This window comes from Tinamus guttatus, unplaced genomic scaffold (assembly GCF_059628265.1).
Source record: "Tinamus guttatus ecotype Peru unplaced genomic scaffold, ASM5962826v1 Tinamus_guttatus_pri_ptg000580l, whole genome shotgun sequence".
Lineage (NCBI taxonomy): Eukaryota > Metazoa > Chordata > Aves > Tinamiformes > Tinamidae > Tinamus > Tinamus guttatus.
The window spans coordinates 170,806-192,261 of record NW_028289114.1 but is presented as its reverse complement, the minus strand read 5'-3'; the positions used below and the strand labels follow the sequence as shown (position 1 = coordinate 192,261).

Sequence of the window (21,456 nt, the reverse complement as noted above, 5' to 3'; positions counted from 1 at the left end):
TTTTCCCTTTACTTTGCACATCAGCTGATGTCATGTAGGTATATGGGAAAGAACCTTTTAATTTAAGCCCTCAAGCCAAAAATTATCTCTGGATATGGATTTATTGAGCCAGTCAGTTGATCCAACATCTATAATCTGAAACTAAAATTTCCCATACATCCGGTCTCCAGAAACCGTCCACAAAATCCATATTTGTGGTGCAGCAGCGCAAAGTCAACAGAGCTGTGCCTCCCCTAAGCTAACAAAGAGAGTGAATAAAGCGGCCCCAGCAAACACAGATGCACACTGTTGCCTCCATTATTTTAACCATAAAAATATTTATAATTCAAAGAAACAGTCAAAGGAAAAGGGAGCCCACTCTGGCAGGCATTTTATAAATGTGCAGTGCTTCCTACCTTCACACCACTTTCCACACTAATGAGACGGCTCCTGCCAGACGCACATGAACATTAATAGCTGTCAGCCTGTGCAGGTGTCAGGTTTTAGTTCTATGCAAAGGCAGAGGAAAGCATGTCAACAAGAATGTTATCCCGTCAGTCTGCAAAGGCTAGTTTGAAATCTATAGCTACAGCAGTAAATGCAGCAACATATTTTAACAATTAGAAAATGAGCTGGTTATTGCTTGTTCTGTCATTTTGAATATTCAGACGATGATTAGTGTATGTGGTCTGTGCGGATCTGTAAACTAATAACCATTTTCTGAATATTTTGCTGAGTGCTATAATACTGCTGACAAATGTCAGGCAACATTCATGACACTGGGCTGCGTGTGCTGGAGCCATCTGTCATGGGCTAGCAGACTAATTTGCCGTAGTAATAGTTTCGGTAATACTAATATGTATCAACTGCTGGCTAAAGGAGGAGTTTTGCAAGTCAGATTAAAGCAGAAAACTGGAATTCAAAGCAAGACAGAAATTACTTGTTGGGTGTTCAGCTTTCCTGCGATTTCTTTCCCTGTGCTCCTGGGGATGCTGTTAATGCTACTCCAGCTGCCCTCCTGACTTAAAGATTTGGGAGAGGGTTTTATAGGCATCCCTCCATCCCAGACTCCGTGCAGCAGCACATGGGGTGCTTGGAAGTGGTGGGATCCGAGCGGGCAGTAGTGCTCGTCTCTCCATTCAAACTTAAGGCCTCTCAGGCCGTTGCGTTTCAGCTTTGTGTTTGTGTATGATGTCTCTGATTATCCGTGCAGATCAGTGCGCAGGAGGGCAACCAGAGCATGGAGCCAACACGAGGGAAATGGCAGTGCCACTGGCTCCTTGGCAGGCAGCTTTCACACTGCGGGATCAGGAGGGCTTTAAGGAAATGGAAAGGCAGGTTGAAGCCAGGGGCTTGGGCATGGACAGTGTGGTGGGAATTATTGCTGTCCGTTATATATGTGGCCTTCCATTGCAGAAGTCTTTTCTTAAAATAAAAGAATCGTATTTGCAGGGTTCACAGCAGCCCTTTAGAGTTCAGCAAGCACAAAACCAGAAGACTACAGCTGTGCCCCCAACTTGTTCCAAAATCATCCTTGGTTAAAACTAAATTACAAGGTTTTGTAGAAGTGGAACATCCTCTCTTGGTTGCCTCCTTCATGAGAATGTAAAAGGCATGCCAAGAAACCCCCACAACTGAGAGCAAGCTTATATACCATAATGCTGTACGCTACCTAATCCTGCTGCTAAGGCAGCAGCGGCACTTGCTGTTCTGTGACTACCTGCAGGAACTGTCACTGTGCAGCCACCCTCTGGAAGGTCCCGTGTGGCACCAATAACCCTCTCCTTCAGCCCGTCCTCACCCACATCCTTCACCCTGCCCGACATGCAGGGAACGCAGGGACCGGGTTGAGGAACGGGCTAGATCTCTATAGGCTCAGTCTGGGACCTCCACCCACCTTTGCTTCTGGCTTGCTAATCATTTATTGTAATTAAAAGGCATTAGTTCTGTCATGGGAAGAGCAAATGTCCAGTGCAGGTGACTTAGGATGCAAGCCTTCTTGATGATGGAAAATGGAAGTGGTGATTGTTACAAAAATTTTAAAATCCCTTTTTCTTTAATAAATTGAAGGTCATATTAAGAAACCTGTCTTTAAGGCACAGCTTCCTGGCAGCTCCTTAAACATTTGGATATACCTGATTTGTAGTTGCCAATGAGAATCTCATTTCAGCTCCCTTACTAACAGACCTCATAGCAATGTCCAACAGCACAATCACATACTATTTCTTAGCTAATATACAAATGCTCACATAGGGGGTCAGAATAGGTGGGTAACCACAAAACAGGCATTTACAAACCCTGTCTTTTTTATTTGCAATCCAGATAATAGTCTTTTAGCGCAGAGGAGTTCTGCGCATGATTATATGGCTTGCAATAGTGCAATCAGGAATCAGGACCCTATTGTGCCAGCATTACACAAACATAAAAAGCTGGCCACCTCGAAATCCACAGATGGCCTGTGGACCTGCCCTGGTACTGCTGCTCTCCATGCAGGACTGACACGACATGTTGCTGTTGTACAGAGAAAGCTTTTATGGTTTTGAGGCCACCTTATTCAGAAGATGCTGTATTAATCTGTTAGTCATCCTGAATGAAATCACTTCACTTGCCAATGCAAGCGTCAGCCTTTTGTGATTTATACCCGCTAACTTTAGGCTTTTCCACAAATACTTGAAAAAGAAAAATGCGATGGCACAATGATTGCTGGAGAAGCACAGTGCTGTGTCACATCCACAAGTGTTCTGCTGCCACACCATTCTTATCAGGGACGGCACAGGAACATGCCTTTCAGAGAGCAGCCGTGCTGTTGTTTTCAGGGACAACTTCTTCAAAGAACAATAAATGAAAGGGAGGTGAGTTGTGAATCAGCAGGAAAGTAATTGTCATTCTGGTGTGCAATAGCTCAAAGATTAGAATTTGTTTTGTAAGTAAAAGTCAGTGAAATTGGTGTCATTGTACGCGGAGGACACTTCACCCAGTGAAACCATGTGGACATTCTGGGCAGCAGTGAGCCCGAGTGACAATATATCCGTATTACTGCTGCTCCTAGAAAGGAAGGGGGGCAGCAGGTGCTACAGCAGGAGCGCTTAAGTGCGTATGTTCTGCGATGCTCTCTGCATTCATGGGGAAAGCAGTAATGGTTAGCAACCCTGGAGCTTTGCATAGTGCATGCTATCCACACAAACCAATACAAGCACAGTTAGCTGCAATACAAAGAGCAGAATCAAGCACAGCTGGAGTTGGAAGACTTAAAGAAAGGTGAACACACAGGTAGGTTTACTTGAAATCACTGAAATCGGGGATTTTAGTCTCTTGTACCTCAGTTCTCTATCCAGAGAAGTCATTAAATTCATGAGCTCTTTCATCACAGCAATATGGAAATCATGTAAGTAAGTAGACAGATCCAGATATCTTGGCTAAAGACAGATGGTTAATGCCTTAGTCTTAAAAAATGCTCAAGTTCTTAAATGTTTTAACATGTGCTGAGAATCTGAACTCAGTAACTCTGGAGGTAGCTCCAGAAATCTACAGAGGCCAAATGTGTGGACAGCTATAGTGAAGATCATGAACTTCCTTAAATTTTGTTGTTAGGGGGAGAGACGGGGGAAAAATCAACAAAAAAAATCAACAGAGAACAAACAGTGTGGACCAATTCGTATTGACACTAGGAGCCAACAGTGCAAAGGGCTGAATGAGCCGTGTGGTTCCGGAGCGTGCCAGCACCTCCTGATTCAGGGTTAAGTCAGGAATTTGTGCCAGTTTCACAGTGAAGCTGATTCGAGCTGTGTGAGGAATTTCAGACTCATTTCAGTACCTGCTCCATGAAATCCTCCACAGAGGTACAGCTTCCCCTCCACGGAGCCTGCGCTCGTGGAGTTGGTTCGTAAGGAGAGGAGAGGAGAGGGCATCGCAGGACCATCCCTCCAGAAGTCTCCGTCGGGGTTATATATCTCCACTGCATCAAGACATTTCCGTGTCTGTCCCCTGTCGCGACCTAGGCACCCAATTCCTCCTGCAAAAGAAGATACCTAGGTCAACTCTAGCAGCCACAGGCTTTCGCTGAAAACATATTGTTGGTTGCGTTATGTTTTATTCACATGTTCTCATTGCACTCCTTTTCCTTTTTTTCAGCTCCACAGCTTGCTAGAAAGTGATCTCACACTGCACATTATCTACAGACATTGAAGAAGGCATCTTTCTGAAGCTTGATATCAAAAGAAGCACAAGCAGCATGTCTTCAAAAAGAAAAGGTATTTTGTCTTGTTTTCTGACTATGCAGTAGAAATTCTTGTAATTACTTATTCTGCGTGCTGAACAAATCACTAGTATTGAGTTTCAGTGTATCAGGTTTTTTTTCTGTTACTGGGTTTTACCCGCAAACTTCTTAACCAACCATCGTTTCGATTTACTTGCACTTTTTCAACACAAGAAAAAAAATTCATCCTTTTCTCAAGGGAAGTTAACTTCAAGAGACAAAACTGTCTGACTTGCCAGCCGACTGAGCCATGTGTGACAGACACATCCGACAGCGGATGGGTTAATCAGGGTGCCTGAGGTCCGTCTGCAGCATTGAGACAGGTCCCTGTTCTCCTTTGCTGGGTCATGCTGCAGCAGGACACACACACACCCGCAGCCTCAGAGCAGCCCGCAAACACGGTACACCCAGAACGCAGTGTGAACACTGCATTTCACAACTCTTCCCAGTGATCAGATCCAGGTTTTGAATTCACAGCCTTTAGTTCTCCAGAATGAATATGCTGACATACCCTGGCAGGTTTTCCATCTGTGCCAGTGGTTGCAATACCCTGTAACGAGCACTGATGGCGTGCGGAAGCGGCTCTTTTGTGCATGTGCGTGGATGTGACCACTTTTACACATAAAATGACAGTGAAATGCACACAGTTCCCTCGTGAAGGGCTGGCTTTCCAGACACACTTGTAGGACTACTCAGTTGTGCAAACTGCCGTGGATGGTACTGCGTGTGGTTGTGCCTTTGCACGTGGAAAAGGTAATGACTGCAAATACAATCTGTGCAGGGTTGCTGAGGCTGCTTTTAAAATAACATTGCTCCAGCACAATGCTGTTAACATGATCTGTCAAATAAATAATATCTATCAGATAATCTCACACATGGTTTTCCATATTCCTCTTAATATGGACTTTTGGTTTTTTTAACATTTTGTGCACTCTCCAGAAGTATTTGCAAGAGGCAACATGTAAGAAGCGACCATAACGCTCTGAGTTTGCCTCTACTGTCTTTTTGTAACAGGTAAAGCACTTATGCCTGCATCAAATCAGCAAAATAAGAACCAAATCCGGTGTCCATTATCATCAGCGAAAGCCTTCCTTGAGCTGAGCTTAGTGATGTACATACTGTGTATGTGCAGATATAGAGTGCAGCATAGCCTACAGGGAGATACCCAAAGCAGTTTTCAATGGAAACCAGTGATATTAAAGTTCCCCGCAGATTAATTTAATGTGCTCAAAATATTCTCCGTGGTGCCAGAGACAGGCTGCTGCTATAGGGTTACCGCAGGGGTTGCTGCACTGCGCTCAGGAGTATCCATCGCCCCGAAGCAGGGGCTTCATTTGAAGAATGAAAGAGCATATTGCTCAATTGAGAGAAATTGCTCAATTAGAGGAAGAATGGTACCAGCTAGGGCACACGTAGAGCATATCAGAGTCAATTGAACCGCTTTTCTAATTGCCTTATTTCATTGGTGTCCGTAGCCAAAATGCTCCAGAACTTTTCTAGAAGCATAATTGATTTTTCTTTTTTAGTGCATTTTTATTGTCATTTTCAAAGTTCAGTAGAAGCAAGGCATAGTAACTTAGAAAAGAATAGAAATAATCATGTAATCAGGTGGAGTACTGATATAGCCCAGTTATTAACTTCTGGAAAAAGTCCTAACGATCACCAATTAATGAAGCCATTCAGCTGGCAACCCGGGAGAGAAGCCTTCAAATATTTGCCATGTATAATTATTAGAGAAATAATATTTAGTGACCTATTAGAGCCTCTTTACAACAGTTTAAGAGCTAGTGTGTATTTTCAAACGTTTAGAAATCCTTCATTGAGTAGTTTAACTCCTTTAAACTTATTATCGTCAGAGAGGGAGAATCCTAAAGGTACAAAGTTTTATTTACACCCTCAGCCATTTGAGATAAATGCAATTTCAGGTTAATTTTACAATAAACACAAAACTAAGTTCTTGTCAAATAGAAAATGAGAAGAAAATCAGATGGGAGTCAAGTTTAATTTTCAAGCTTAAAAAAATTCCACCATATTCCATAAACCACGAGAAATCAAACTCACAGAAGAAATTTCAATGTCGCCCTTTAAAGTAATGCTAGCCCTGAAATACTGTCACCAAAGGAATCTGAGGATATTAGTTTCTCCCAGCACTGCTTTGCTGTATTCCCCAATGCAGCGGTTCAGAATTCCTCCTGCGAGGTGAAACTCTTCTTTTTCCCCCTCTCTGTGCAGACTGATGTCTTGAGCCTTTTCCCCAAGAACAGAGCACACAAACTGGCAAGAAAATTTCTCAAGCTTAAATCAGCCCATGCCTGCAACTGAGTGGGGGCTTCTGACGGATATGGATGGATATGACTATCCATCATATCTACGATGTGTCTGCCATGCAAGACTTCAAATTGGCAGAAAAAAAAACAAAAAAGGCAGCTTCACGTGGCAGGCAATTCACCCTGCCTTGTACTCAGTCGCTCAAAGGTCCAGATCATCCTATCTATCTTCTTTATACAGATTTATGAAACCACTAGAAGCACAATGTAGACATGTGGAATTGCAGTGGGGACCAGGAGGCTTCTCTTTATTTTCATCTTTATCTTTTCTGGGCAGAGCAGTTGAGCAAGAGGGTTTCTACTCGTTCCTGCAGGAACCTCTGCATGAAATGGAGGTCCCCCTGAAGGGGCTAAGAAGGAAGCAGTAAAAAGAGCAGAGGGTTGTAGGTCATTTCAGGGAGACTCTTGTGCCAGATGATCTGCCAAAAGTACCTGAGCAGGAGGGGTCATTTCTGTGTATTTTTTTGTGATTGTTCCTTAAACGCCCAGAACTATAAATGCTGTGGTCCCAGCCTCCCAGAGGTCCCCAGAGGTGCTCAGGAGGCAGTAAATACAAAGAGCTGGGGTGGACACTGTGAAGAGTCTCCCATTATTAACCCATATTCACCTCTCTTGTCACAGAGTAGGTGAATTCAGCACCACCTAGTTCAGTTCGCCACATATAGCCCGATTATATGTCCTTTTTGCAGAGCGAGATGAATTTCTCACTGGCATTTTCAAACGTTTCTGTCATTTTCACATCCATCACACAAGAGGATTTAATCCCAGAACTCAGTTCCCCCCTTTATAAATACATCCTTTCAACATGTTAGGCTTTTTATGTTATTTGCTTTCCCTGGGAGATATTTCAGATACCACTGAAAGACTAAAATAAGCCACTGAAGCCACCTTTGTGTTCCCAAAGCCATTAATGCTTGAGAGCTCTCTGTATCACGCCTGGATGAGTCCACAATCAAACCTTCTTTCAAGGGCACTCCGTAAGCAGTGGTTCTAATGGGTTTTAAATTTAACATGAAGCTCCATTAGTAAAATAAATATATAAACACAATATATGATCTTTATTAAGAAATCAGGATAAAAAAAGACAAGCCTTTGATGCAAGAAGGCAAAGCAAGGTAGGTGATGGGATTACTACAGTGTCAGAATTTCAATGAGGTGTTCTGTGCCTTGCTGTACCCACACACTGTTCATAACTGGCTGGAGGCAAAACATACTGCTTTGCTTTAGGTCGGCTGCCTCCCCCTTCTTCCATTCTTATTTGAGAAGACGAAACGTGGTTTGAATCACATCACTTCTAATAACAGAAAGCCCTTTCAGCAGCAGAGTGGGAAGGTCTGTGAAGGGGTAAATAACATCCCTGGAAATAAGTAGTTCAGCTGATGCGAAGGATATAAGTGCCTTAAATGTGCCTTGTATCTATATGCATCTATAGGAAGGGGCTAGCATATAATTAAGTTGCAAGAGACAGGGAATATTCCTACCTGCACTTGCCCGGTGACTTCACTTGTGTCACTGGAATTGACTCTTGTAACAGCTGCACTGATCCATAAAAACTGAGCACTGGCACAGCCAGGTTTGCGGGCAGCGAGCCCGACCTGCACAGTCTGGTTGTCAGGTTAGCTATCCAGATCCCCATGTGGATTGCTCAGTGCACGGGGAATAGACAGGGTGGCTTACCAAAATGATACCTACATGGTTATTCATGACCAGATAGCAGCAAAGAGAGCCCATGTAGTTCGTTTAGAGGGGAATGGTGATCTGGACCTCTCATGTCAGGCTTTATACACTTTAATTTGATTACTCCACAAACAGACAGCTAAAATTAGAGATAAGGCACAGTCTTTCAGCTGGGGCAGTATGTGAGGAAGCAGCGAGCGCAGGACTGTTCCCTGGGGAAGGTGAGGTGAAGCAGAGCCCCAGCATCGGGACACGTCCCGCAGCGCCAGAGGCGGGCGAGCAGGGTGGGCATGGATGCGGGCCCAAGCAGCCACACTCATCGTCCAGCCTTAGCCTAAGGAGCCACCTGTGGCCCCTTGGTTTGTGAGAGTGGAGGCCCCAGGTGGGTAAAGCCTATCTGTGCTCGCAGGGTCCTGACATGCTTCTTTGCTATGGGATTGAGCCCTCAGATCACAGGCCTGAGCAATCTGTATTCCTCGTGCCTGTTTGAATTTTTATTAAAGGAAACTGAAGATGGGTGAAGAAAGGAGTAGTTTGCCAATACGCATGCGAAATCTGAGCTCCTGCTCTTCTCCTCCCATAAAATAATTCACTATTAAATTGATCTCTGGAATGCACAATGGATTTAACAGTGCTAATCTCTTATTTAACGTTTCCCTTCATTACTCTTTAACAGCACTCAAGCAGAGAGCCTCAGCACTTACACTGCTCTCCAGCCTCTTTAAAGCGGGGCTGCGTGACTCGTTCCGTGGAGAGCGGAGGGAGCAGGAGAGCTGGCCCCGGCAGGCGCTCGCGGAAACGAGAAGCGCCGTCGTTCGTGACTATCAGAGCAGGGGAGATGATGTAATGTAGCTTGTAGGAAGACATGAGATCAAAAGATTGATTAGAAACAGGGCTGAGAAAACCAAGTGATTGTCTTCCTAACCGCAGTCAACACTCCAGCTCCAGCTCCTCCTGTTCCCCGGTAGTGCCTTGCCTTCCTTTCCTTTGGCAATCCCTAAATGAATAGGGAGCATTTCTCATCCCATGTATCAGACCAGATTTTGCCTTGGTTTCTGCACACTAGCACTACAGGGGCTATTATACAGGAATAACAGGGCAGAGTGGGACTCATTTTCTGCCACTTGTTGAAAATCCAAAGCTCTTTTATAGACATGTTTATTTTTTGAAGAAGGATGTTATTCAAACACACAGTTAATGCTGAAGCATGAAAGCTAAACTGGCTCCTTCCAGTCCATCCTACACAAGCTTTCCATTCCAGAGAGGCACCAAAGTGCATTCAGATAAGTTTTCTATGATGGAGATACTCAGTATTTAATTGAACCTCATTTAACTGCTTAAAACTTTTAAAGAAGCTCTCAGCAGGAACTCAAGGAAAAGACATGTTTTAATGAGGTGGGGGTGAGGATGCTAAACTAAGGAGAATAAGCAAAAATTCTTTCATTCCTAAATCTTTACTAATAGGATTTCTTATTTAAGTCCTTCTCTATGTTCTTATTTATAAAACAGGTATTATATAACAGAAAAGCAACACATGGTTAAAGCTGTCATGGTGATACAATATTTTTGAGTGACCTATATTTCAGATACAGTAGTTCTACTGAATGTTTTTTAATGTAAGCTAATTCATTTGGCAGGTCTTCTCCTAATTTATCCATTAGCTGTAATGAGTTTTCAGAGACTCAGCTGCAAAGAATTTTTTTAAGCAAGAGATTAAAATGCATGACCTTAAATAGAGCCCTCCCATCTGGTTTTCTTCCAAAAGTATCTCAATTGCCTCTGTCATTAAGAACACAATACTGCTCTTTCTTGGGCTTTCTAACGAATATAGTTATGTTCCTGGGAAAATATGGAGAGAAAGAGCTAAGACCAGTCAAATGGGATGAATAGCAGAAAGGATTTTGAGCCTCAGGAAATGCTGTTCATTTACTTATAAGGATTATGTACACCATATAAATAGCAAAAGATTCTCTAGGAACATTCCACCGCAAACAGACAATTACATTGCAGGATTGCTGGTTAAAGACTCACGCACAGGTTCCCGAACAATGCTATCACTCACACAAAAAACACTAATCTAGTTCTCATTTGCCTTCCATCAGGGAGACTCTAGAATAATTCCATTTAGGTCATTAGAATTTTAGAGGCTGGAGGTGGCAATTAGACTGGGAAGGGTTTTTGGACAGTGACTCTGTACTCGGTGTTCTGCGCCAATGGGACTCATCAAAAATTAACACTTCAAAGGCTACGCGTCAGATTCTGATCTTAGTTAGAACAAAATGAGTCTGGGACAACACAACTGAAATCAGAAGACCTGCAGCAAATTTGCACCTGTGTGGATAAAATTAGGCTTGTGCATCAAAGATTCTGTTATGGTATCTTGGTATGTTACCCAAAGCTTGCGATCTACTTACGCGTTTTGCTTCATATTTGTGATAGAAATTACATTCATATTTTAGAAATGATAGCAGAGGGTCAAGTTAATGTAGTGATTTTTCATTTGTGCTCTGGACTCCTGCCTAATCCTGCATGTGCTGAGAACTGCACAGACTATACACGGAGATTGTACCCAAAAGGGACAATCTAACTTTTTTTAGAGATACGAAGGACTTTTCAAGAATAGCTCAAAAAAGCCCTGCCTCTCTGCAGTGTTACTTTATGTACTCAGCTAGGGCTATGCATTTCTTTATATTTTTGCTTGTGGGAAGCAGGATTTTGTCCCCGTGGAATGCGTACGATGTCTTTCACTGTCCTGCTTCCATCCCTCCTCCCTTCCTCTCCTTCATCCGTCTGGAGAACGGATTTCCAGGACCTTTCCAGGTCAGGGCAGACTACGGGAAAGCCACGGAGACACTGACCTACCCAAGGAGCAAGCGAGACCTCAAAAAGCAGTGATTCTTCTGGGAATCCACACGTGTCTGAATCGCCACGTCAGTGACTCGTGACTGAGGCTGTATGGGAGCCTGCTAGATGTTTAAGTTCATATACACACAACCCATCTATGTGAAAGCCCTGTTTGAAGGGAGAGGGGCTATAAAGGGCAATGATAGAAACTCCTTAAAAGTCTCTCTGTCATCGGTAGCAAAAAACCCTTAGCCCACTGTGCCTGAATATAGACACCTCTGAGATCACTATGTGAGGACAACCCACGAGCTGTGATCCTCCTCAGAATGTGGCTTTTTGAACAAATTGGCCTTGACAGCATCTTTCTAGACTCCCACAGTGCTCGACATTCCCTGTGAAACAGTGTAAAGTCCCGAGGATCCATAGAATTGGACAATGTGCAGTGGTTTTACCATGCTCATGACAGTTGCTATTCTTTGGTCTGTCAGTATCAACCTCAGTTCTTTCCATTCTCATTCTCTCATGAATGTCGTCTGCATGATGAAGGGCTCCATCAGCCAGATTAAGAGCTCTTTCAAAACGCTGCTTCCAATGTCATGAACTGTCTGTCCACCCAGCCTGGGATACCATCACAATTGTTTCCATAGGAAAACTGTACCCATTTCACAGCCCAACAGTCTGAGAATTCACAAGGTAACAAGAACTTGTCACCGTGAATAAAGCATGGAATGTGTCTCTTCCGTGTAAGATTTTAATTACAGTTGGCATGTGTGAGGTTACAGCTGGAGATGAGACCGTGTGTGATACCAGCAGAATAAGATGCCAGTATCAGTGACTGTAAAGCTATTTCCAAACAAAATTCTTTAGAAAATTGCTTCATCATTATGAGAGGTGTTTGACACTGCTTTAGAGTCTCCTCTACAGAATTTTCAGCCCGTGCTCATTAAAATTTACCAGCCAAATTGTTCCATCCGTGCAACTAAGGGTGGGTTTAAAATAGTACATTCAAAGGAGAATTTTTTGACTAACCATTTCTGGCTCAGTGTCAGCTTCATTTTGTGATTAAAAAATTAGCTCTAGTTTTATTTGATTTCCTAAGAAAACAAGACTTACACAATTACACTTGGTACATGCGTGATCTATGTCTGTGTTTGCATTACTCTGTCTGTCCTCTAATAGTTTTTGGCAAGTTTTGACTAAGTTTTACAAATTTACAGAGATTAATCCTCACAGGCCTGGGAGGATAGACGATCAGGAGCCGAGTGTCGCAGCCCATGGACAATGTCTTCCCCACGATCTATATTTGTGCTACCTGAAGTTAACTCAGTTACGGCTACGTTTGCTGCACTTACACCTTGCACTGGACACAGCATTAGACGAGAGGCCCGTTCAGAAATGCCGTCATAAAAACAGCACAATCTTTCTTAAAAATCTGCCCCCTGGAGCAGCTGGCGAGCTCAGTTTTCTTTGGTGTGAATTATAAGCAAGTCTGTTCGTTACAGCAGAATTACCCCAAATTTACACTGTGGTAGCTAAGATCAGACACTGCTCTTGCATATGCTCAGGCACATTTAGTGACAGCAGCAAAGGGCCCAGTGCAGCAGATCGTTAATCACGGGGTTAAGTGTGTCGATTCCCCTCGGACTGCTCGAATAGGGATTGCTCATGCGGAGGAGTGTGGACCAACAAGGTGATGGGAAGCAGATTCCAGCTTACATGCTCATAAAATCATTAACAAAGATCTGCTCACCAGAAAAATATTATTGGTATTGACTGACACGTAAGAAAGAATTCAAATCAATATTCAGCTTCCTGAAAAGAGCAGCACTGGCAGCTATTTGCAATAAAATGATGCTTTTTATGTTTTATGTTAGTGGAACTCATGTGAAAGTTTGTAAGACACCACAAACTTGGAACTCCTTAATGCTATTTTAACAATCACTTTTCAGACTACCTCTGTGCTTTTTGCAGTCTGTACATTTCACTGCTGTATTCGTTCAGATCCACTTCTTGTTTTGTGAGATTTTGAGGCAAAAAAATGGGTGCAGTTTTCCTTATTGGCCACTGCTTTTACATGTTTCAGTATGAGGGTTGCAGAGGAGGTCAACCTGTTGCAGCACAAGTGTCCCAAGGCAGCTCTCTGTTTTTCTCCCTGTCTTGTGTCATTGCAGAATTCTTGGTCTTGAGCTCAGGGTGTTTCTTACCAAAATGCATGAAGAGCCTTTCTCTTCCCAACTGTTATTGCTGCTTCCACTTCCCCGTTACAGCACCTTTATCAGCATAAGTAAATAGATATATACTTAACCTTTTAAGGAGGATGAAACCTCCACATTCTCAAAGCACCTTTGAACCTATATAGCCAGCACTTGCTGTATTTAACAGCGTGCTGAAGTTCACCTGCTAGTAACTGTTGACAATCATGATTTTCTGTTTGGGAGATTCCCTTTTGCATGTGTGCCTCCATCCCCCTTTCTCCTGGAGGTCTGGCTTATGGCTCTGTAGAGGAAGAGGTGTTTCCAAAACAAGACAAATGCAGTTTTAAAGCTGTCTTCCCCTCTGCTGTTTGAAAGGCACCTTGGACACACCTCTCCAGGAAGCCTTCTGCAAAATGCCTTGTCTGTTAGACATCATCGACACACTCCCCACTATCCTTGGTAAATAACAATGCAGACCAATCTAAAACAGCCCTAAAACAGAAAGTACCTTAATCTGATAAGACATATTTACTGTGTTCACTTGCTATACTTGAAAGCAGGAGTAATTTGAAGCAGCAGGGATTAAAAGGTACTGATGGAATCGCTGCCTGCTTCGTGCCCCGCGGACCCCGGCGCACGGAGCGTGTGAGTGATCCCAGCCCACCGGAGCATTAGCCGACCCTACAAATGTCTCTCATGCTTTTGCAAGCCTATTCAGTCATGCTCCTAGCATGACTTTCATTTTTTCTGTAATTCCCTCATTCTCTTAGTCGTTTTTCTGGTTCTTTTTCTCGTTCCAATATGCCTCTTTAATGTTTTCTCTATATTATTCCCTTTCTTCTTCACCCCTCTTTCCTGCCTTACAGATAATTTTCTTTTCATAAAAATCTCTTGCTTGTCTTGGTTTCCTGAGATGTTTGCTGGTGCAAACAAGAGCAGCAAGTGATGTTCTTTCTGTTGACTCAGACAGAAGTAGGAATGGTCTTTGGGAACATAAATTGTGCCAATATTAATTATATCATTAATTCTGTCTGTTTTAAAAGTGACAAAATGAAAGATTTGGACTTTCTAAAAAAGTATATCTGCACTGAGGTAGGTAGAGGAAAACGATTCTTTAAATTTTATCAGAATTTACCGATAATTTTCATTTTGACTGGAGATCCAAGTTGTCTTTTCGCCCTTGCCTTTCCTTTGTGATGCTGGGTGTGTTACTCCAGCTTGCTGCTCCTGTAAAACGATGCTAACAGGGCTTCTCTAGCCATCTTTTTGAATTCATTATTACTTATAGAGTACACTGATACTCCAAAGAAAAGTGGTTTAAAAAGCACAGTATCCTTGTTGCATTAATCCACAGCACTAAACTTTTACTAATTTAATCTACAAGAATTAAGGAAGGAAGAAATTATGTAGGGAAAAAATAGCTCCAGAAAGTACTATCCATTCAGTCCAACATACTCTGTCCTGCAGTACATAGCAGAGGGTGAGATATTTCACTTCACTGAGGCAAATGGCTGGAAAAAAGAAAAAAATCATTGTGCTATCTGTTAAAAATCGGTTTGCTCTTACCCAGGACATAGATCTCACTGTTGACTACAGCCGTGCTGAAGCGGTACTTGGAGTACTTCATTGGGGCGCACTCTGTCCATTTGTCTGGGCCCGGGTCATACCGAAACATTCTGTTACTTAATCGATCGGGCTCATCGTCAGGCAGATCCATCTGTGTGAAATATGACAGCCATATAATAATACAGCATTTGGAGCCCTCCGCACACGCCTGCATGCAGTTAATCACAGCAGACAGCTGAGCAGATAAATAACATCAACACATCAATTCTAGCTGTGAGGTGATTCATACTCGCTGCAGTTCAGCAGCGCCATGACTTGTGGCTGGAAGTGCATTGAAGAAGGCAAATGAATAACAGGGCATTTATATTCTGTCCCAATAAAGCTGGGGATTTGGGTAATAACAGAACACGGGTCCAGCTCTGACAGGAGCTGCCTCTTTTCCAAGGCCTGTGTGAAGTCCTCATGATGAAGGGAAAACCTTCTCTAAGGTATTATTGGTCCCGTTAAAGGTTGAGTTGCTATCTCAGTTGTTATTCAGACTGTGCCACGAGTCGCAGTGAAGAACTTAGCCAGCTTTTCTCAGGCCTGTTTATATTCATGACTTATTCCCGACCAGCATGCATGTTTATTTAGTCAACCGAACAGCGTGCCGTCGTTCAACTGCTGCGTCTTCTTCGATGGTTTTAGTAACAAGCTCTTAACCCCATGCTACATCATGGCTACCAGAATGTGTTTTTTATCCTCACTCCTACTCCTTTTTTTCTTTCGAATCTTATTCCCCTTTTCTCCCTCTCCGACATGGCACAGGGAACTAAGATTGTGTTTTCTGGTATGGTAACTTTGAATATAAGCAATAACCTGTGGAGGAGGGTTCTGAAATATTTCAAGATGAAAAATTTCATGCTGAGATAATGAAAAGGAGAGAACTACTTTGCTTACTTGTGAAGTTGCTATATGTGTTCCTGCTTTGCTTGTTATTTTCCATTCCCCAGAAGCCTTTCCAACACTGACGTGATGGACAGGATAGTAGGAGGAAAACCATCAAGTAACTCGAGCGTCCCTCGGTTACTCCCCTGTAAGGGCCACGGGCATGCCCCGTCTCTGCAGGTGTGAGACACTGACATTCAGTATTCACTAAGGAGGGGAAAGCTGTGGCATTTTTACCACAAAGCAAGTGTATGCTTATGAGCAGAAACCATTTGACATGCTGTAAATTCCATCCTACCTCATTTTTGTGGTAACTTTAATGTGAACCATCTCACTGTTCTTTATATACTGGAAAAAACCTGTCCTTTCTGTGTGCTCAAGGAGCTGCAACCTGCCTTTCAGCCCTCACCAGATGCTTGCTGCCATATTCGGATCCCGGTTCCCAGGGCTTGATTCCCAGCCAGTACCCCGGGGTTTTTAACTCTGCTGGCACCAGCGCGGACAGGCCAGTGCAGAACTGGAGCAGTGCTGCACATTGGAGTCCTTGCCCTCCTAAGCTGTTATTTTATGTCCTGGCATGACCTTGTCTCGTCTTATTTCAATTGCAAAGTCTGAGTGGGAAGGGAACATGTATTTATCTCTGTCCTGTGAGTGGACACATACACTTAGAGCACTCTGTCAATGCTGCATCATTAGCAGTTGTTAAGGATTGACAGAACATTCAGTGCTGCTTGGATATAAAGGCAACTCCTGTCCTGACAAACCAAGATGCTTTCACAGCGCAGCTGTGACAGTCGCACAGCTACAATTGCAGCATCTGAAAGGTGAACGCGAGGAGATAATGTGATGCTAGGAGAATTCAGCACCCTCTGCAGCATTGCTCTTAAAGCAGATTTTGGGGTGCTTTAGTTCATTTGTCTGTTCTGCTTAGGTATGGGGTAATGTTACGAAGCTATAGTTTTTAGTTACTTAGTATTAATCTGCTCATCTCAAGCCATTTTGTATATAAACCCAGACTCTCCTGTTTTGTTACAGATATAGTACTGATTGGCAGATTTCAGCTTCATGTGTTTTCCAGGTACCTGCATTTTTTTTAAATGATTCTTGGCTCAATATACTTCACTGATGTTTCCAAGTCTCTTTCCCCCCTTACAATCTGTTCTGCAGAACTATTAAGCAAGACAAAACTGGTTGTCTAACTTAAATTCTTTGTTATATAACAAATCGTTCAGTTCAAGCTTTGTACAGCCAGACTGTTTCCACATTAAGGATATGCTCAAATTTTAATTCTTAAAATAGAGAGGTATCTTCGCTCAGTTGTTTTAGTATCACAAGTACTCTCTGATATTTCTATTGCTTCCATTTGGGGACTTCTATGCTCAAAATATCCAAAGAGGTGGAAATCTTGTTGCTGAGTACTTTTCGCTTTTAAATACTTTTAGCATTAATTTATTTGAAAAGATCACAAGCCAACGAGAGGTGATGGCATTTGGAAAATACCACAGTGAGCAGCACAGAGTACAGATGCCCCACACCTTTGTCAGGTAGATGTGGGGCTCTAACTTGCGTGATCAATATTAAATTGCATGAAACCCCCTCTATTTTAAGAATTAAAATATAAGACCATCCTCAATTCATACTGGGACACACCAAATAGGGTAAGCACTGTTTCTGCCATCCATCTCCCTTGTGTATTCTATATCTTGTTTGTGCTACTGAAGTTGAGGTTTGTGCCCCTGTTGAGAATTCCCACCACCAAGCGATCAGCTGAAACAAATATGTGGGTTCATTAAAGGAGTCTATTCTCCAAATAATGCTTTGACTTTTCATCAAAAATAAAATACAGTAAGAAACAAATAAAGGAACATTAGTTAACCAAAAAGCTTTCCTGAGAAATTAAGATGAACTCTGAATTTCAGATATGGATCTGGCCCTGAATTTCACTTCCGTATGTGCTTTTTGAATACGGGGCCTGTTAAAAGTCTCTGTGTGATTTAAAGACCATTACTTCCTGATACTTAGAAGACAATATATAAAGGAAGGTTGAAGTTAATCCATTTTCCCAGTCTGTGATGACACAAAAATGCCAGATAAGTCCTAAATGTCATCCTAATTATTTCAGTTCTGGTTTTTGCAAAACTCAGGTCTTTAATATTTAACCCAGTAACTGTTTCAAATAGAGCTCATATCGACATAAGAGATACACTTTAGATTCTGGCTTGTAGTGGAAGTCTCTATGAAAAAGCTGCCATTCCAGAAGTTGGCTTTTACGCTGGAGATAATGTAATACAGAATTTATTCTCCTTTGCCCTCTTTGGTTTTCCTATTAAAGACGGCAGAGGAATGAGACCAATTTATTCTTTCCATATCACTGACCTACTTTTCCTATGCACGAAGCACCATAAATTATATATATAAATAATGTATATATAGATATATATAAATATATATTTTTATATATATGTATAAATGATTATGTATCACATAAACCAAGCACAGCTGTGATTGTTAGTGAACAAACCAAACCAGCAGTTGTGGTAACCTGTGGTGTCCAGCCACCCAGCACGTAGAGGCTGCTCTTCACCGTCACTGCCGCGTGGCAGGCCAGCGGCAGGGGAAGGGGCGCTCTGCTTCTCCACGTGTCTTGCTCCATGGAATACTTCTCCACACAGTTTGTGACCAGATACTGATTTTTTATTTTCATTTGCCCTCCTATTATATAGAGATCATTACGGATAGTGCCCAGTGCATAGAGCTCACGGAACTGAGTAGTGCACAGGCTGTGCCAACACTGGTTTCCTTGCTGGCGGTATCTGTAGGAAAATCCAAAGCTGTGAATGCCCTGAGTTCAGATCAGCTTGTTTTCAAATGTTACCCCCTTGGTCTTCTTTGTTTATTCTGGGATATAATGACAAGAGGAGCTTTCTTCTCTAAAGAGAAGTTATAAAATGGAGTTCAGTGTTTTCAAGAGAAAGTATTTTTAGCATGTAGGGGCCTAATTTTAGGGACACATTGGAAGATACTTGACCTGAACTAATGTAGAGGTCCCTTAGCATGTGCTGTTCATTCCCTGTTTCCACTGAAGTCAGCGGGAAGAGCGAGAGCTCAGCACTGCTCAAAACAAGGCCACTTCACCTGCCTCATTATAGATTTACTTGGTTAAATTTAGGCACCTGTAATTTTAAATGCTGTCTTTACATTTTACTTAGTCTTGAATCCTGAAAAGCTCCAATTTTCTTTAAAATAGGTTCATCTGAAAAAGACATGAGTAAAAACAGAATGAGGGTTTTAAATTATCAAGCATTATCATTTTATCTCTGAGGTATCATCAACATGACAGCTTTATAGGAGAGTATTATCCTTGTCTTACTGGACTTCTCAGATGATTCCCTTGACTCCTTACCCTGCCAATGACCTAGAATAGAAAATCCTAGCCAAATGCTGACATTTGAGTTGATTTGCATTGATCTGAGATCTCATCAAACTCATTTACACAAGGATGCCACCACAGTAAATACTCTTTCATGAGAAAAGGCATCAAGATTTGTTCATATGTCTATAATTCATTGTGCCATAATCTTTATGTAAACTTCTAGAGAAAGAATGGTTGGTCTAATAGTCTTGTCCTCGGAAACTAAAAATTTAGGCATTTTCTGACACAAGGTACACACCTATAAATTTCGATGTTCCTGGTCTTTTGTCTAGACATTTTGGCGGCGCTTGCTTCTCCTGCCACAATAATATCATTATTCTCGGTGACAACACCAGTGCAAACACAACCTAAACCCTCTCCGTACTTTGGGGAGGAAATGAAGTAAGTCTTTCGTGTTGCAGGAGCGTAACAGAAACTGGCATCTGCATAGCTGCCGTGTCTGGAGCGAATGCCCAGAGAATTGTTGCCGATGCAAAGTAAGAGGTCAGTAGTCTCCATGCCATATCGCAGACTGAGAGACGGTTGTCTGGATATCCTGATGGTCTCCAAAGCTTTCTCAAACATATCATTGCATTCGGAATTGCACAGGATCATTGTGTTCCTTTTCCGGGCTTCCACTAAAAAGGAAGGGCTGACAAGCACCAGTCTCACTTGCTGCAGCAGCTCAATAAGGTGGCCCACGCGTGCCTTTCTGCTGTGATTAACCCATCTAATGACGAGGTCCAGAATGCTCTCCTCTCTGGAAACATTCAGATCATCTGATTTTATGAGAGCCAGCAGTTGCTGGACTTCAATCTCTAGTATTTCCTCCTGTAAGCTCACCTCAGCAAAGTGCTGATACAAGTATTTCCCTGCTTGATCAGATAAGTCTTCTGCTCCAATCTGCTTTGCAAAGTAGTAAATCCCCACGCAATTGGAAGCATCCATATGGTCCATCATGTACTTCTGACATATACCGAAGACGTCTTCCATCTGCATGAAATACGCAGCAACAGCAACAGTCTGCACGTTCTGGCTAGTGAGGAGCAGCTCTGCACTGTACATGTAGCCCAGGATTACGGACACGCTCTCTGCGGAGGTGTCATGCAGCACCACTTCTCTTTGGGTGCATTCAGCCAGGCCACAGGTGAACATGGCTCTGAAATACGGGCTGAACGCGGCCAGAACCACCCTATGGCAAGGGAATTTCTCACCTTCTGCGACTAGAACCACATCAATGATCTCTGCTGATTCTTTCATCCTTTTCACTTGTTCCAGTAAAGTCGAGCTATGGCGCTGCTTTCTCTTCTCCTGATTCTTACGATCCATGGTTGATCTCCAAGATTTCTATTTTAAAACCTCCTCAGAATTCATCTAAGTTTTGGAGGGGCTGTTTGCATGTTAGATTGCTTTCAAATCATAATGTCTCCATCGTGAATGTCTCTAGAATAAGAAGCATAACATGGTCTTAAAAAAAAACATTTGTGAGCAAATTAGTTATACTCTTAGTATCTAAAGATAGTCGTTCTATAGGGTGGTACATAAATCAGCGATACATACCAAAGCACATATAAGCATTTTCTTTTCCAACTTAGTTTGCCTGCAACTGTCACTCCAGCTTTTGTCCCTAATCAAATAAAATACAGATTTCAATTTGAATCTGAGGCTGATTCAGTATTCTTTCAATATTCTGTTCTGAGATGTTTTTTCTTTTTTTAATCTTCTTGAATATGCAGCCAAGTTCTAAAACTGCAATGTGTAGTTCCACATTTCCATGGAAGTATTTAGTGAATATCTTATTAAAAAATAAAACCCAGACAGGACATATTTAAGCTCGGTTTAATTAAGTGCAAATGTCCATTTGCTAGGCATGCTCATCAATCTGCCCAGTTCTGTTTTGTGTTTATGGGTTAAAAATCATCTATGTATTTTCTTTATCCTTATTACTAATAGGTGACTTCATATTACTAAAGGTGAAATAATTTTAAAGATATCGTATTTTTAAGCCTTGGTGTTTTCTGTTGACCTTTTGCAAATATTTCATATGGGTATTGGGAATTGCTCCGTTTTGCTTACGGTTGGCATAGACCAGCTTTCAGTCTCAGGTCTGGGCTGCAAATTCTGTGATCTAATAGAAAGAGCGTGCGCAGGGTCACTGCAGCATTAATCCTTATTAGAGCCTTTTGCCTGCCTTGGCTATTTTAAAATGTGAAGAAAGTCACAGAAAAAGATACTGTCCTGAACTTGAATTTTATTTTGATGTTTGCTTCCGTC

At 42.3% G+C, this 21,456-nt stretch overlaps 1 protein-coding gene across 1 annotated transcript in view; it reads right to left on the bottom strand.

The window, feature by feature from the left end:
• The window catches only part of KBTBD12 (kelch repeat and BTB domain containing 12), a 28,070-nt gene extending 7,559 nt beyond the window's left edge, over positions 1 to 20,511 (bottom strand). Inside the window, exons 1-4 of the mRNA XM_010225289.2 lie at positions 19,442 to 20,511; positions 18,313 to 18,583; positions 14,844 to 14,994; positions 3,794 to 3,991 (exon numbers count right to left, since the gene is read on the bottom strand). Of these exons, the coding sequence (XP_010223591.1) occupies positions 3,794 to 3,991; positions 14,844 to 14,994; positions 18,313 to 18,583; positions 19,442 to 20,511 (1,690 nt within the window). The remainder of the gene's footprint in view (positions 1 to 3,793; positions 3,992 to 14,843; positions 14,995 to 18,312; positions 18,584 to 19,441) is intronic.
• Between the last annotated feature and the right edge of the window lie 945 nt (positions 20,512 to 21,456).